At 42.1% G+C, this 17,902-nt stretch overlaps 1 protein-coding gene and 1 pseudogene across 2 annotated transcripts; both read right to left on the reverse strand.

Moving 5' to 3' along the window:
- Nucleotides 1-2,619: 2,619 nt before the first annotated feature.
- LOC311263192 lies at nt 2,620-12,996 on the reverse strand (annotated as a pseudogene). The gene is made up of 5 exons (XR_014624899.1): nt 12,868-12,996; nt 12,500-12,772; nt 7,327-8,700; nt 4,757-4,816; nt 2,620-4,661 (listed from the first exon to the last, which is right to left on the reverse strand). The product of XR_014624899.1 is annotated as an uncharacterized misc_RNA (transcript).
- A 987-nt stretch (nt 12,997-13,983) lies between these two features.
- On the reverse strand, nt 13,984-16,732 carry LOC311264162 (E3 ubiquitin-protein ligase TRIM39-like). Its single transcript, XM_084364786.1, has 2 exons — nt 16,595-16,732; nt 13,984-16,499 (listed from the first exon to the last, which is right to left on the reverse strand). The coding sequence occupies exon 2, from the start codon at nt 16,480-16,482 to the stop codon at nt 15,094-15,096; it is 1,389 nt and encodes a 462-aa protein (XP_084220912.1). The 5' UTR covers nt 16,483-16,499; nt 16,595-16,732; the 3' UTR covers nt 13,984-15,093.
- Between the last annotated feature and the right edge of the window lie 1,170 nt (nt 16,733-17,902).

Below are 17,902 nucleotides of genomic sequence, written 5' to 3' on the forward strand. Positions count from 1 at the left end.
GCACTGAAGGTGTCTTTTCAAGTCAATTTGGGATCTCTGGGGCTTCAGGAGACCTGAATTATGTTGGAGCAGCTGTATGGAGCTGAGGGTGTTTTTTTCAGTCCCCAGCTGCTTCAGTTGTTTAGGAGAATGATGCAACACTGTTTTACTACTACTTTCCATCAGCATGTAGGTATAATAGGACAGGAAGAATATATATATTTATGTATATATATATATATTTATATAGGTACAGGGAGATAATTTGGTCTGTTTCACGTCACTCTCGGCTCGTGTAGCTGCAGTGCAAGTTCATTTTCTTTGTCTCCTGCTCCCCTGCCGGGGCTCAGCCTGTCAGTTTCTGCCTTTTTAAATATGATTTTTCTTTTGCAGCACAAAAAACAAAAATCTTTACATCTTTATTGTACTGTGGCGGAGGAAGACATCATAGATTACAAAACCTGGACAAATAAAACCGAAACTATCTGCATGAATTAAACCTTTAAATATATATTTTAGTTTTTAGATCAGACTAGTTGTAATCTCTTCATCGTTCTCAGAGCCGGTTCAGTTCAAGTCTTAACGCTGCAGGATTTTCTGGATATCGATGGAGAGAATAACCATGTTTACCTCCAGGATTCAGGAGGCTTTGATTGGTTGATAAAAGTTCAATCAGTGTTAATAAATTGACCCGGGTCAGAGGGAGGGGGAGGTTCTGCCGGCCTGACCGACCAGCCGTCATCTCACTCTGTTTTAATTACAAAATCCATTAAATGATTTCATTTTAATTAAAGCTGTCCTATCTAATTAAGATATGTTGATGAGGAGAGCCGGGGCCCTCTCCTGGGCTTCTCTATTTATCTCGGAGTTAACCTCCGTCAGCAGCCGGCGAACAGCCTCCCAGCATGCATTTCAATGAGGGTTTATCCATCAGACCACAGGGTCACTGAAACACACACCAACAGGGCTGTTTACAGCTTTAATCTTTAGTGAAAAACCTCCAGATGATTTTAGATTCTGCTCTTAAATTTCATTAACATATAAATCCTGTGGTGAGAGGCAGCTTGTTCCCGCTACGAGCCTCAGCAGAGAAAAAACATTCTTATCATCTGAAGTCTCTGACAACGTCGTCCATGTTTTTATCATCTCCCGCCTCGAATACTAAAAGTCTCTGTACGTGGGGTGAGTCAGTCTTCCCTCTCACATCTGCTGTATGTGCACAACGCTGCTGCAAGGTTTAAAAACTGGGTCCCGTCAGCGTGAGCATCCGTCTTTTCATTCATTTTTTTACTTTTTACTTTTTGATATTAAAGCACTCCATGGTTTGACTCCCAACACCCGACCAAGACCACTCAGGTCCTCCGACCAGTCTCTTCCGGTCATCCCTCGGGCTCGGCCACAAGCTCAGGGGCGAAAATCTAATATCAACTTCAGAGAGGGCAATTTCATGAAATTTTCTCAAGAGCAACTCCTGAGAGGGAACGAAGAGCAGTGCTGTGACTCAGCCGACACACACTCATTGATTGGTGACGATTATAAATGTATTTAATAACACAGAGGAAGAGGTGAAGAAATGGCCTTTGTTTGAACTAACTACAGATAAAATAATAATAATCATATTTTTCCCAAGATGGAGGGTCATGTCCTCCCCACCACATGAGATCTGCCACCTCGACCTCTGTCCTTTAACGTTTGATAAATATTAAACTTCTCCTCTGGTCTCTCATATTGGATGTTAAAGTGGATTTGATCTTAAACTCTGAGTTATGCGTGATCTGTTATTGCCTGCTCTTTCCACTTGATTGTCTTTTGTCGTTGTTTTAAAGCACTTTGATCAACTCATGTTTTTTTTAAAAGTGCTTTGGAAATAATGATAATCGACTTAAAACTCTGATTCTGACATCATTCATTGTTTCTTATTTTACAACTCGTGCATTTGCCTTTTTCTTCTCTTGGTGTAAACACATGAATATGAATAAACAAATATTGAAATATGTTTTTATTTCTCTGCTGTTGTTTAGTCGTTTCTGTTTGATTTTGACATGTTGGCTTTTTGTCATGATATATGACCACACAACAAAGGCTTTTTTATATTCATTCATGATTGCCTTTGTAATCAACCTTTTCTCCTGTTTTTGTAACACAATTTTTGCCCACATTGTGTTAAAAAGAGCAAAAAGTCATCATCTCTTTTCTCAATATCAGTAAAGTGTCTGAGAAAAACTGAATTAATAGACCATCGGGCTGATTTACCAGAAGCTCACCGTGTTTTTGCACGGACTCGAACCATCAACCCTGTTGCCGTGGTAACTGGCTCTGGTGTGACAGAGGGGTATTCTGCTCAGTTTAATCCAACTGTCACCGTCCCAGCTGCTAATCCCTCTACTTAATGGAGGCTTATAGAGGTTTTTACTCACACAGATGCACACTAACATATGCAGGGAAATCACGCCTGTATAAACACACACACACACATACACGTCAATATTGCCAACAGGGCACTGAATGTCTCCCTTATCTAAGAGGGGACCTCTGTTTCTGGTCATTTTTAAAAAACGAAAATAGAATAGAAAAGCATCACAATGACATCAGAAACTAAGAAATTATTTTATTCATGAAAAGGTTGACAATAGAAACACAAAACAAACTGTCAAACTAAAAAAAACAACAACAGAAAAATCAACATACGTGTTTTCTAAATAATGAGACAGCAGGTGAAACTTAACGGGTTGAATTCTGTGATTTTTAATTTAAACAACCTAATTTAAACCTAGTTGCCAGGTTGTGGGAAAAAAAAGTTAACGTTAGCGGGCTAGTGTTAGTAAAGTTAGCTAGTGCACAAATTGGCAACCACCTGAGGGGGCAGATGATGGGAACAACAGCGGTGTTGTGACGTGAATGTGATGGAAGGAGGAGATGGAGCTCCACATTTAGAGCCTGAATGTTCTCAATAACACCTTTAAAGAAACAACATGGTGGATATTAGAGTTTTTCACCGTTCAGCTGCAACACAATATTGTTCGTCACCATCCAGCCGCCTCGCTGTCTCCTCTTTCAGAACTTTCTCTGAGCCAAAACCATGCCCAGTCCAATCTGGTGCAGCGCCATGCACTCTGGGTGTTGTAGTTTTTCTACTTTTTGAGTAGAAGTGAACACCACAGCCCTTTGACTCTGTTTTCTCTGCTCATGTAGCATCAATTTCAAAAATATTTGTCTTTCTACTGCAGAGAGAGACAGTTTTATTTAAGGGCGTCTTTCCAGAGATGAAACACTTCTTTAACTGCTCTGTTCCACTGTCACACACACCTTCAGGGGTGATATCTTTAGTTCATCCCCAGTGTAAATGAATGGAAACATCCTCTCAGTGAAAGTGTGTGTGAAGGTGTGTAGGTGTGTGTTTGTATCAGGATCAGAGAACGACAGCGTTCCTCTGTTCCAGTCCAGATTCACTCTGATCCTCTGGAGCTTCTTCTGCACTACGAGATCAGTGAGTGGAGCTGGTGGTGACCACACTGAGTATTTACCTTTGTATAACCTTATTATCCATAATCCAGACAGCCTGTCTCCCTTCTTCTGGACAGACTCTGCTGACACACCCAGTAAACAGTGTGTATTGTCTCCAACCTCGACGTCCCAGCTGTGAGTCCCTGAGTTAAAGCCCTCAGAGCCCAGGACATAGAAGTAATCATCAAACCTCTCTGGATTATCAGGAAGCTGCTGTCTCACTCCTGCTGTCACACTGCTCAGATCTACAGACAGGATGAGGTTTGGATGAGCAGTGTTTGGGTCCAGAACCACAGGAGTGTAGGAGACCATGTCCTTCATCTTGTTCCAGATGTTGAAGCTCAGGTTGCCCAGGTGTTTGGCCTGGTCTATCAGAGCTCCTGAGGGCAGCTGTGGATCCTCCAGCAGGGGGCGCTGCTGGACTCTTTCCACTGCAGCCTTGTAGTTGTGCAGGAATGAGACGTCTTCAGCTCTCAGCTCCTCCTCTGTGGCTCTGACTGTGTGTGAAAGAGCTGCTATCTCTCTGCTCAGAGCCTCCATCTTCTCCTTCATCATCTGACTCTTCTGCTCCTCTTCCTCCCTCAGTGCAGCCATCCTGGCCTCCTCTTCCTCTTCTAGAAACTGGTGCAGCTTCTTAAACTGCTCCTTAATCTGCCTCTCTGTGTGTCGGGCCTGGACCTTCATGTGTTCTGCTGTTTGATCAAACTTCACTTTACCTTTCTCAAAAACCTTTAACTTCTCCTTTAAAGGCTCCAGAGTTTCCTGAAGTTTCTTCTCGTGTTGTCGTGCAGCTTCATCGATGGGTCTGAATCTGTGGTTGGTGTGTTGTTCTGAGTCTCTGCAGACGAGACACACCAGCTGCTGATGGTCCAGACAGAAGAGTTTGAGTTTCTCAGAGTGCAGACTGCAGAGATCCTCTGAAGCTCTCTGGTCTCTCTCCTGTAAGAAGGTCTCACACAGGTTCTTTAACACCAGACTAAGAGGTGGTACATCTCTTGAAGATCTTCTCTTACAAACTGGACACTCAGGTGTTTGTCTCTCTGTCCACCAGCTCTGCAGACAGTCTTTACAGAAGCTGTGGCTACATGACAGAAGGACCGGCTCTCTGAAGACATCATGACACACCGGACAGCAGAGATCCTCCTCTAACCTGGAAGCCATTTAGTCTCTGAGTGACACTGTGAACACAGCAGACAGTACAGTCAGTCACAGCTCCACTTCCTGCTTCACTTCACTGAAGTTTACTTTGAGTTCTGGTTCTGGTCGGACTCACCTTCAGTGTGTGGAGCGTCTGCAGTGTTGTAGTTTCCTCCTCCTCTCTCCTGTAGATGAACTCACTCAGAGGACGTTGTTAGTTCAGTCTGAAGGTGAATCTGATCGTCTGTTTGTGGTTCTTACTTAAGACACACACACACACACACACACACAAGCACACACACAGCGACAAACTGTTTCCTGGTTTGTCTCAGGTGAGTCAGATGAGGGTGGAGCTTTGTCAGACCTCTGCTGAATGCTGATTGGTTCACATGTGATTTAGGGGAGTGTTTAATCCACAGTACTGATTCACTGCTGGAAATGTAATCTGATACACTTGTTGTTGTTGGAGGGGCTGTAGTCCATCAGAACCAGTGCCAGCACTGCCTGAACTGTCGGGTTGTCTATTATGTTATTACTTATATTAAAGGTTCATCATTTTCTGAAACTTGTCAAGAGGAAATATTAACCTCAAAATATATTAACTTGGTAATATCGTCACATTTATTTGGGCTTTATTTTCATTCTGACAACAATTTAATTTTAATTTATTAATTATCCATCTGGACTAAAGTTTCAATAAAATGTTTTGGATCCGAACAACAAAACATGCAGTTATTAATTAATTCCTTTATTTGCTTCTTCATGGTCACACACACACACACAAACATACACACACACACACACACACACACACACACACACACACACACATACACACACACACACACACACAAACACATACACGTCAGTATTGCAAACAGGGCACTAAATGTCTTCACTATCTAAGAGGGGTCCTCTGTTTCTGGTCATTTTGAAAAAACAAAAATAGAATAAAAAGCTTCTTTTAAAGTCTTTTACCAGAATATTACCTCAAATGTGTGCTTTTAATTTTTTAAAAGAAATTGCCAAGAGGGGACTTCATCTTTCAGCAATGTCTACCTATCAAAGAGGGACTTCTGTCATGGGAGATTTTAAATTTTCCATAAAGAAAAGTTAAATTACATTTTCTGTTGTTGGAAAAAAAGTACAACTATCAGCAAACCCGCAGACAGAATAAATCTGCATGTTAAAATATCTTCATAGTATTTCAGCAGGAATTTGAGGTACATGTATTTCACTTGAGTGTTTTCATGTCATGTTATTTTATATTTCTACTTGAATTCAGAGTGAAATATTCAACTTTTACTCCGTTACATTTATCTTACAGCTACTTGACAGAAGTCATTCGCTGTACAGATTGTAAAGCCCACTGAGGGAACGTGATTGTGATTTCTATGAATAAAAACTGGATTGATTTGATTTGATTTTTCTACCTTGAACAGAAAAATACTGATGACACCAGAGGTGAAAGTAAAAATACACCATAAAAAGTCTTTACAGAATTTAAAGGAATCAACTCATCTTCTCTAATGAACTTAATGTACAAACACAAGTTATATTTGTTTCAAGTTGATTAAACTTAAAGTTTATTGTTTTTTATTTTCACACCACTTCTGAGTTCTTTAACTTTGAAGTCTTTTGACTTTAAAACATGAGTTGGATGAATAAAAAACAGAAAAGGTGCAAAACTGTGATAACACACAGAAACAACGAACATAATCACAGAGTGAGTAAACAGAACGGGTTCAACGTTCAGAGTTCAGTCAACTCGTAGAAATACGTTTCTAAACAGGAACATGATCAGCATATTGGCAGACTTCCCAGCATGCATTGTGTGAGAGGTAAAACTCTCCTGAGACCTTTTTTATAGTTTGAAGAAAACATGTTTTGGAAACTTGCTGCTTGTCTTTGATTCACTTTGAGAGAAGTCGTGGCTCAAAATGAAAAACTAACATGCTACTAACGATAAAGGTTCATATTGAATTCAGTCTTTATTTTATCAAACTTTAACACTTTAATCAAATCTTTGTGATTAACATAATGTCTTTGTGTAAATGTTGAAGTGAAGAAGCACCAACAGGAGCAGCTGCTGCCGTTTCTTACGTGAAGTGAAGAATCGACTCTTCAGATGTCAGGAAATCTAATTTAATTGTGATGATTGTCACTGAACAGTCGTTGATTCAACTTAATATCTTAAGTTAACTGAAGATGTATTTTCAAGTTCAGTCAACTTTAAAAAGAAAAAGGTAAACGTTAGCTAGCTAGCGTTAGTAAAGTTAGCTAGTGCACAAACTGGCAACCACCTGAGGGGGCAGAAGATGGGAACAACAGCGGTGTTGTGACGTGAATGTGATGGAAGGAGGAGATGGAGCTCCACATTTAGAGCCTGAATGTTCTCAATAACACCTTTAAAGAAACAACATGGTGGAGATTAGAGTTTTTCACCGTTCAGCTGCAACACAATATTGTTCGTCATCATCCAGCCGCCTCACTGTCTCCTCTTTCAGAACTTTCTCTGAGCCAAAACCAAGCCCCGTCCAATCCGGTGCAGCGCTGTGCACTCTGGGTGTTGTAGTTCTTCTCCCTTTTGTAGAAGTGAACACCACAGCCCTTTGACTCTGTTTTCTCTGCTCATGTAGCATCAATTTAAAAACAGAGACAGTTTTATTTAATGACGTCTTTCCAGAGATGAAACACTTCTTTAACTGCTCTGTTCCACTGTCACACACACCTTCAGGGGGGAGATCTTCAGTGGGAGTTTAACCACAGTGTTAATGTATGGAAACATCCTCTCAGTGAAAGTGTGTGTGAAGGTGTGTAGGTGTGTGTTAGTATCAGGATCAGAAAACGACAGCTTTCCTCTGTTCCAGTCCAGATTCACTCTGATCCTCTGGAGCTTCTTCTGCACTACGAGATCAGTGGATGGAGCTGGTCCTGACCACACTGAGTATTTACCACAGGAAAACTTTATTCTCCATAATCCAGACAGTATGTCTCCCTTCCTCTGAGCAGACTCTGCTAGCACACCCAGACACCAGTATGTACTGTCTCCAACCTCGACGTCCCAGCTGTGAGTCCCTGAGTTAAAGCCCTCAGAGCCCAGGACAGACCAGAAGTAATCAAACCTCTCTGGATTATCAGGAAGCTGCTGTGTCTTTCCTAGTATTACACTGCTCAGATCTTCAGACAGGATGAGTTCTGGATGAGCAGTGTTTGGGTCCAGAACCACAGGAGTGTAGGAGACCATGTCCTTCATCTGGTTCCAGATGTTGAAGCTCAGGTTGCCCAGGTGTTTGGCCTGGTCTATCAGAGCTCCTGAGGGCAGCTGTGGATCCTCCAGCAGGGGGCGCTGCTGGACCTTTTCCACTGCAGCCTTGTAGTTGTGCAGGAATGAGACGTCTTCAGCTCTCAGCTCCTCCTCTGTGGCTCTGACTGTGTGTGAAAGAGCTGCTATCTCTCTGCTCAGAGCCTCCATCTTCTCCTTCATCATCTGACTCTTCTGCTCCTCTTCCTCCCTCAGTGCAGCCATCCTGGCCTCCTCTTCCTCTTCTAGAAACTGGTGAAGCTTCTTAAACTGCTCCTTAATCTGCCTCTCTGTGTGTCGGGCCTGGACCTTCATGTGTTCTGCTGTCTGATCAAACTTCACTTTACCTTTCTCAAAAACCTTCAACTTCTCCTTTAAAGGCTCCAGAGTTTCCTGAAGTTTCTTCTTGTGTTGTCGTGCAGCTTCATCGATGGGTCTGAATCTGTGGTTGGTGTGTTGTTCTGAGTCTCTGCAGACGAGACACACCGGCTGCTGATGGTCCAGACAGAAGAGTTTGAGTTTCTCAGAGTGCAGACTGCAGAGATCCTCTGAAGCTCTCTGGTCTCTCTCCTGTAAGAAGGTCTCACACAGGTTCTTTAACGCTAGGTTTGGAGGTGGTCGTTCCTTTGAAGATCTTCTGTTACAAACTGGACACTGACATGTTTGTCTCTGTGTCCACCAGCTCTGCAGACAGTCTTTACAGAAGCTGTGGCTACATGACAGAAGGACAGGCTCTCTGAAGACATCATGACACACCGGACAGCAGAGATCCTCCTCTAATCTGGAAGCCATTTTGTCTCTGAGTGACGCTGGGAACACAGCAGACAGTACAGTCAGTCACAGCTCCACTTCCTCCTTCACTTCACTGAAGTTTACTTTGAGTTCTGGTTCTGGTCGGACTCACCTTCAGTGTGTGGAGCGTCTGCAGTGTTGTAGTTTCCTCCTCCTCTCTCCTGTAGATGAACTCACTCAGAGGACGTTGTCTGAAGGTGAATCTGATTGTCTGTTTGTGGGTCTGTACTAAAGAGACACACATACACACACACACACACACACACACACACACACACACACACACAAACTGTTTCCTGGTTTGTCTCAGGTGAGTCAGGTGAGGGCGGAGCTTTGTCAGACCTCTGCTGAATGCTGATTGGTTCACATGTGATTTAGGGGATTGTTTAATCCAAAGTACTGATTCACTGCTGGAAATGTAATCTGATACACTTGTTGTTGTTGGAGGGGCTGTAGTCCATCAGAACCAGCGCCAGCACTGCCTGAACTGTCGGGTTGTCTATTATATTATTACTTATATTAAAGGTTCATCATCTTCTGAAACTTGTCAAGAGGAAATATTAACCTCAAAATGTATTAACTTGATAATATCGTCACGTTTATTTGGCTCCAGTATCTTCATGTTCTGTTTATTGTTTGTCCAGCCTTGATCCAAAAACATCTTACAAACATTTATTTAAAATAACTAATTTTAAATGATTACAGTCTTTATGAAAGGATTCAGATTGAGCCACACTGAGATATTTAGATCACAATATTTGTTGTGTTGACAGACAGGAAGCAGTGAAACAGGTGTTTCTGTTGACCAGTTACTTTAACACAGAGTCTGTTTTGTTCACTTAATATTCATTTGACTCCGTCAGTAAATCTGCAAATATTTACAAAGAGTGCCGTCAGTAAGAGACTGAGAGTTTAGTCACACTGACTGAAAACAGATGCAACTGTTTAATAATCAGCATTAAAGGGGCGCTACGTAGTTTTGGAGAGAATTTTAATATTTACAATATTAATGAGGTCATAATACAAACTTTTCTCCACATCCTTTATTTGCTTCTTCATGGTCAGACACACACACACACACACACACACACACACACACACACAAACACACAAAATACACCCACACACATATACACGTCAATGTTGCCAACAGGGCACTAAATGTCTCCACTATCTAAGAGGGGACCTCTGTTTCTGGTCATTGTGAAAAAACAGAAATAGAACAGAAAAAGCTTGTTTAAGGGCTTTTAATACAATGTTGCTTCAAATTTGTTCTTTTAATTTTTTTAAAGAAATTGCCAAGAGGGGACTTTATCCTTCAGCAATGTCTACGTGTCAAAGAGGGACTTCTGTCATGGAAAATTTTAAAATTTCCATTAAAAAAAGCTAAATTACATTTTCTGTTGTTGGACAAAAGTACAGAAATCAACAAATCTGCGGACAGAATAAATCTGCATGTAAGAATATCTTCATACTGTTCAGGAGTGGAATATAACATGTATAAAGTATTTCAGCAGGAATTTAAGGTACATTAAATTAAATTCTTTACATTATTCTGGGAAGTATTTCCCTTAAAAACATGAGTTCTTTTAACGTGAAGTCTTTTGACTTTAAATGATAATTGGATGAATTAAATTCATTCATTCAACCAAATCATTGAGGGCAAGCCCTGATTTTTAATGACGTCCAGAGCATAACTAAAAAAACAGAAAAGGTGCAAAACTGTGATAACAAACAGAAATAACGAACATAATCACAGAGTAAGTGAACAGAACGGGTTCAATGTTCAGAGTTCAGTCAACTCGTAGAAATAAGCTTCTAAACAGGAACATGTTCAGCATATTGGCAGACTTCCCAGCATGCATTGTGTGAGAGGTAAAACTCTCATGAGAGCTTTTTTATAGCTTAAAGAAAACATGTTTTGGAAACTTGCTGCTTGTCTTTGATTCACTTTGAGAGAAGTCGTGGCTCGAAACAAAAAACCTCACATGCTACTAACGCTTAATTTTTAATTCAGTCTTTATTTTATCAAACTTTAACACTTTAATCAAATCTTTGTGATTAACATAATGTCGTTGTGTAAATGTTGAAGTGAAGAAGCACCAACAGGAGCAGCTGCTGCCGTTTCTTACGTGAAGTGAAGAATCGACTCTTCAGATGTCAGGAAATCTAATTTAATTATGATGATTGTCACTGAACAGTCGTTGATTCAACTTAATATCTTAAGTTAACTGAAGATGTATTTTCAAGTTCAGTTAACTTTAAAAGAAAAAGGTAAACATTAGCTAGCTAGTGTTAGTAAAGTTAGCTAGTGCACAAACTGGCAACCACCTGAGGGGGCAGAAGATGGGAACAACAGCGGTGTTGTGACGTGAATGTGATGGAAGGAGGAGATGGAGCTCCACATTTAGAGCCTGAATGTTCTCAATAACACCTTTAAAGAAACAACATGGATGATATTAGAGTTTTTCACCGTTCAGCTGCAACACAATATTGTTCGTCACCATCCAGCCGCCTCGCTGTCTCCTCTTTCAGAACTTTCTCTGAGCCAAAACCAAGCCCCGTCCAATCCGGTGCAGCGCTGTGCACTCTGGGTGTTGTAGTTCTTCTCCCTTTTGCCTTTCCAGAGATGAAACACTTCTTTACCTGCTCTGTTCCACTGTCATACACACACCCAGCGGGTGGATATCTTCAGTGGGAGTTTAACCACAGTGCTAATGTATGGAAACACCCTCTCAGTGAAAGTGTGTGTGAAGGTGTGTAGGTGTGTGTTAGTATCAGGATCAGAGAACGACAGCTTTCCTCTGTTCCAGTCCAGATTCACTCTGATCCTCCGGAGCTTCTTCTGCACTTTGAGAACAGTGGATCGAGCTGGTACTGACTTCACTGAGTATTTACCTTTGTATAACCCTATTCTCCATAATCCAGACCGTATGCGTCGCTTCCTCTGAAAAGACTCTGCTAACACACCCAGACACCAGACTGTACTGTCTCCAACCTCGACGTCCCAGCTGTGAGTCCCTGAGTTAAAGCCCTCAGAGCCCAGGACAGACCTGAAGTAATCAAACCTCTCTGGATTATCAGGAAGCTGCCGTCTCTCTCCTGCTGTCACACTGCTCAGATCTTCAGACAGGATGAGGTCTGGATGAGCAGTGTTTGGGTCCAGAACCACAGGAGTGTAGGAGACCATGTACTTCATCTTGTTCCAGATGTTGAAGCTCAGGTTGCCCAGGTGTTTGGCCTGGTCTATCAGAGCTCCTGAGGGCAGCTGTGGATCCTCCAGCAGGGGGCGCTGCTGGACTCTTTTCACTGCAGCCTTGTAGTTGTGCAGGAATGAGACGTCTTCAGCTCTCAGCTCCTCCTCTGTGGCTCTGACTGTGTGTGAAAGAGCTGCCATCTCTCTGTTCAGAGCCTCCATCTTCTCCTTCATCATCTGACTCTTCTGCTCCTCTTCCTCCCTCAGTGCAGCCATCCTGGCCTCCTCTTCCTCTTCTAGAAACTGGTGAAACTTCTTAAACTGCTCCTTAATCTGCCTCTCTGTGTGTCGGGCCTGGACCTTCATGTGTTCTGCTGTCTGATCAAACTTCACTTTAACTCCTTCAAAAACCTTTAACTTCTTCTTTAAAGGCTCCAGAGTTTCCTGAAGTTTCTTCTTGTGTTGTCGTGCAGCTTCATCGATGGGTCTGACTGTGTGGTAGATGTGTTGTTCTGAGTCTCTGCAGACGAGACACACCGGCTGCTGATGGTCCAGACAGAAGAGTTTGAGTTTCTCAGAGTGCAGACTGCAGAGATCCGCTGAAGCTCTCTGATCTCTCTCCTGTAAGAAGGTCTCACACAGGTTCTTTAATGCCAGGTTTGGAGGTGGTTCGTCCCTTGAAGATCTTCTGTTACAAACTGGACACTCAGGTGTTTGTCTCTCTGTCCACCAGCTCTGCAGACAGTCTTTACAGAAGCTGTGGCTACATGACAGAAGGACCGGCTCTCTGAAGACATCACGACACACCGGACAGCAGAGATCCTCCTCTAATCTGGAAGCCATTTTGTCTCTGAGTGACGCTGGGAACACAGCAGACAGTACAGTCAGTCACAGCTCCACTTCCTGCTTCACTTCACTGAAGTTTACTTTGAGTTCTGGTTCTGGTCGGACTCACCTTCAGTGTGTGGAGCGTCTGCAGTGTTGTAGTTTCCTCCTCCTCTCTCCTGTAGATGAACTCACTCAGAGGACGTTGTTAGTTCAGTCTGAAGGTAAATCTGATCGTCTGAGGACACACCGACAAACTGTTTCCTGGTTTGTCTCAGGTGAGACAGGTGAGGGCGGAGCTTTGTCAGACCTCTGCTGAATGCTGTTGGTTCACATGTGACTCAGGGGAGTGTTTCACACTCAAGAATGAACACGAGCAAGTAAATCAGGTTTTAATCCTGAACCTATCCTCACTGTTTGTTGTAATATTTAGTAACTTTGTTCCAGTTTTCATTTAATCTATTGTCTTTATTCAATGTTTGATTATTTTACTAATTCTCTCACATTTATATTTGCATTTTGGACCTTTTTTGAAGCGAGGAACAGCACAGAGAGATTCAGTTCTTCAATCAGCAACATCACATGAACCCAAACTGAGACGTCCACCTTAAATACAGAACGACTCGTCCTCTCACTGAACAGACAACTGACAGCAGAGTTCAACTGATGGAGACTGAAAACACACAGAATCACAATCATTGTGACTTTATTACATCAAAGTGAAACAAAAGGTACATTTACAGTATTTTAGATCATTTAATACATTTATTTTATTACAAACATTTCATATATGTCATAAAACTTTGATTTTATTGTGTGGAAACTTAATAATCTCAACTAGAATTTCAAATAAAGTTTTTGGATCTGAACAGAGAAACATGCCGTTATTATTACACACACAAACACCAAAAACACGTCTATATAGCCAACAGGGCACTAAATGTCTCCACTATCTAAGAGGGGACCTCTGTTTCTGGCCATTGTGAAAAAACAAAAATAGAATAAAAAGCTTCTTTTAAGGTCTTTTACCAGAATATTACTTCAAATATGTTCTTTTAATTTTTTTAAAGCAATTGCCAAGCGGGGACTTCATACGCCTACCTATCAACACACACACACACACACACACACACACACACACACACACGGACACCCACACACATATACACGTCAATATTGCCAACAGGGCACTAAATGTCTCCACTCTCTAAGAGAGGACCTCTGTTTCTGGTCATCGTGAAAAAACAAAAATAGAATTAAAAAAAACTTCTTTTAAAGTCTCTTAGCACAACATTACTTCAGATGTGGTCTTTTAATCTTTTTAAAGAAATTGCCAAGAGGAGACTTCCATACACACACACACACAAACACACGCACACACACACACACGCCATCACATTGAGATCAGAAACTAAGAAATCATTTTACTCATGAAAAGGTCGACAATAGAAACACAAAGCAAACTGTCAAACAAAAATACAACAACAGAAAAATCAACATGTGTTTGTGAATAAAGATACAGCAGGAGGAGCAGCTGCAGCTTAACGGGTTGAATTCTGTCATTTTTAATTTAAACAACATGTTGACGACATTTTTATGTTGACAAATCATTTTTAAAATAAAACATCTACAGAGCTCGGTGTAGGTGCAGAATAAAAGTCTCTTTTCCTTAAAAACATTATTATGATTGTGAATAAATGATTTTAAAATGTTTGTCAGGTCCAATGGAATTGTTCTGTTTATCTCTGTGTCAGAATTCTGACAGTCGGTTCAGCTTCTAACGAGGTTTGTCAGCCAATAGTATCACACAGTTTGTATCACGTGTGTGTGTGTCGTCACTGATCAACAGTCTTGGTAGTTGCCAGTTTGTGGTGAAAAAAGGTAAACATTAGGCAGCTAGTGTTAGTAAAGTTAGCTAGTGCACAAACTGGCAACCACCTGAGGGGGCAGATGATGGGAACAACAGCGGTGTTGTGACGTGAATGTGAGGGAAGGAGGAGATGGAGCTCCACATTTAGAGCCTGAATGTTCTCAATAACACCTTTAAAGAAACAACATGGTGGATATTAGAGTTTTTCACCATTCAGCTGCAACACAATATTGTTCGTCACCATCCAGCCGCCTCGCTGTCTCCTCTTTCAGAACTTTCTCTGAGCCAAAACCAAGCCCCGTCCAATCCGGTGCAGCGCTGTGCACTCTGGGTGTTGTAGTTCTTCTACCTTTTGTAGAAGTGAACACCACAGCCCTTTGACTCTGTTTTCTCTGCTCATGTAGCATCAATTTCAAAAATATTTGTCTTTCTACTACAGAGAGACAGTTTTATTTAAGGACGTCTTTCCAGAGATGAAACACGTCTTTACCTGCTCTGTTCCACTGTCACACACACCTTCAGGGGGGATATCTTCAGGTTATCCACAGTGTCAATGAACGGAAATATCCTCTCAGTGAAAGTGTGTGTGAAGGTGTGTAGGTGTGTGTTAGTATCAGGATCAGAGAACGACAGCTTTCCTCTGTTCCAGTCCAGATTCACTCTGATCCTCTGGAGCTTCTTCTGCACTACGAGATCAGTGGATGGAGCTGATGGTGACCACACTGAGAATTTACCTTCGTATAACATTATTCTCCATAATCCAGACAGTATGTCTCCCTTCCTCTGAGCAGACTCTGCTAACACACCCAGTACCCAGTCTGAACTGTCTCCAACCTCGACGTCCCAGCTGTGAGTCCCTGAGTTAAAGCCCTCAGAGCCCAGGACAGACCAGAAGTAATCAAACCTCTCTGGATTATCAGGAAGCTGCTGTCTCTCTCCTGCTGTCACACTGCTCAGATCTTCAGACAGGATGAGTTCTGGATGAGCAGTGTTTGGGTCCAGAACCACAGGAGTGTAGGAGACCATGTCCTTCATCTTGTTCCAGATGTTCAAGCTCAGGTTGCCCAGGTGTTTGGCCTGGTCTATCAGAGCTCCTGAGGGCAGCTGTGGATCCTCCAGCAGGGGGCGCTGCTGGACTCTTTCCACTGCAGCCTTGTAGTTGTGCAGGAATGAGACATCTTCAGCTCTCAGCTCCTCCTCTGTGGCTCTGACTGTGTGTGAAAGAGCTGCTATCTCTCTGCTCAGAGCCTCCATCTTCTCCTTCATCATCTGACTCTTCTGCTCCTCTTCCTCCCTCAGTGCAGCCATCCTGGCCTCCTCTTCCTCTTCTAGAAACTGGTGAAGCTTCTTAAACTGCTCCTTAATCTGCCTCTCTGTGTGTCGGGCCTGGACCTTCATGTGTTCTGCTGTCTGATCAAACTTCACTTTAACTTCTTCAAAAACCTTTAACTTCTCCTTTAAAGGCTCCAGAGTTTCCTGAAGTTTCTTCTTGTGTTGTCGTGCAGCTTCATCGATGGGTCTGAACCTGTGGTTGGTGTGTTGTTCTGAGTCTCTGCAGACGACACACACCGGCTGCTGATGGTCCAGACAGAAGAGTTTGAGTTTCTCAGAGTGCAGACTGCAGAGATCCTCTGAAGCTCTCTGATCTCTCTCCTGTAAGAAGGTCTCACACAGGTTCTTTAACACCAGGTTTGGAGGTGGTAGATCCTTTGAAGATCTTCTCTTACAAACTGGACACTCACGTGTTTGTCTCTGTGTCCACCAGCTCTGCAGACAGTCTTTACAGAAGCTGTGGCTACATGACAGAAGGACAGGCTCTCTGAAGACATCATGACACACCGGACAGCAGAGATCCTCCTCTAACCTGGAAGCCATTTTGTCTCTGAGTGACGCTGGGAACACAGCAGACAGTACAGTCAGTCACAGCTCCACTTCCTCCTTCACTTCACTGAAGTTTACTTTGAGTTCTGGTTCTGGTCGGACTCACCTTCAGTGTGTGGAGCGTCTGCAGTGTTGTAGTTTCCTCCTCCTCTCTCCTGTAGATGAACTCACTCAGAGGACGTTGTTAGTTCAGTCTGAAGGTGAATCTGATCGTCTGTTTGTGGGTCTGTACTAAAGACACACACACACACACACACACACACACACACACACACACACACACACACACACACCGACAAACTGTATCCTGGTTTGTCTCAGGTGAGTCAGGTGAGGGCGGAGCTTTGTCAGACCTCTGCTGAATGCTGTTGGTTCACATGTGACTCAGTGTTTCAGTTTAAAGTGCTGATTCACTGCTGGAGATGTAATCTGATACACTTGTTGTTGTTGTTGGAGGGACTGTAGTCCATCAGAACCAGCGCCAGCACTGCCAAGTTCAGTTAACTTTAAAAAGAAAACTTGAAAGAAGATTTTAAACAAACTATTCAACATAAATTAAGTTAACTGAAACATTTAAGGCAGCAGTTGAAACAGTGTCCTCAGCTGCAGGTGAAGTCCTGCATGAGACGGACCGACCTCGACATCAACTGGAGAAACAAAGACAACCTGTTCTTGTGTCTCTGTGCTCCTCTGGGATCAAAGCTTCATATTGTAATTAGTGACTTCACCAACATTAATAATCATTAAACAAAGTGCAGCGCAGCCACATGTGGAGCAACATCTGTGAGAGAGCTGGGCTGCAGCCAGAGGTTCAAAATGACGCCGCCTGGTGGACAACAGCAACACTGCAGGACGCAAATCTCATCACACTGATGTGAAATCTTACTTACAATTTATTTTAAAGTCATATTTCAGTCATCATATATCTACAAGATAAATAATAACACTGAGTCCCTAAAAACTTTCAGAGATTTTTTAGGTCTGATGTCTGATTATAATAATCGTCTGATGTATACAGCTGTTGTATATCGATGTTTAATGCAAAAATCTTCATTTTTTACATAATTTTATTTTTCCATGCTCTTATCTCTTATTCTCTATTTTATATTGTTCTCATCATCTCTATGCTGTGACATTTCTACTTGTGATGCAGGATCTGGATTTTGTTCAGCTGGTACCGATAATAACCTGCTTCTCACGGCGTGTACCGAAAAGTAAATTCTGACATTCATGTAAAACTTTTCCCTCAAACTGTTAAACTAATATTATTATTTGTCATGAAAAAACAGTATTACATTCAAAACAAGAACAAAATAGAGGTTTCTTGACTTGTGGTGTCAGACTTTTGGACCTTAATGTCTGACTGCATCTATTTCAAGGAACTTTCACTAACATTCGAGGTCTTATAGTACAA

The sequence above is a fragment of the Pagrus pagrus genome (assembly GCF_965226575.1).
Source record: "Pagrus pagrus genome assembly, chromosome: 10".
NCBI classification, from domain to species: Eukaryota; Metazoa; Chordata; class Actinopteri; order Spariformes; family Sparidae; genus Pagrus; species Pagrus pagrus.

Excerpts from the sequence above, each read along its gene's own strand:
- LOC311264162 (XM_084364786.1), bottom strand. The coding sequence starts at position 16,482 with ATGGCTTCCAGGTTAGAGGAGGATCTCTGCTGTCCGGTGTGTCATGAT.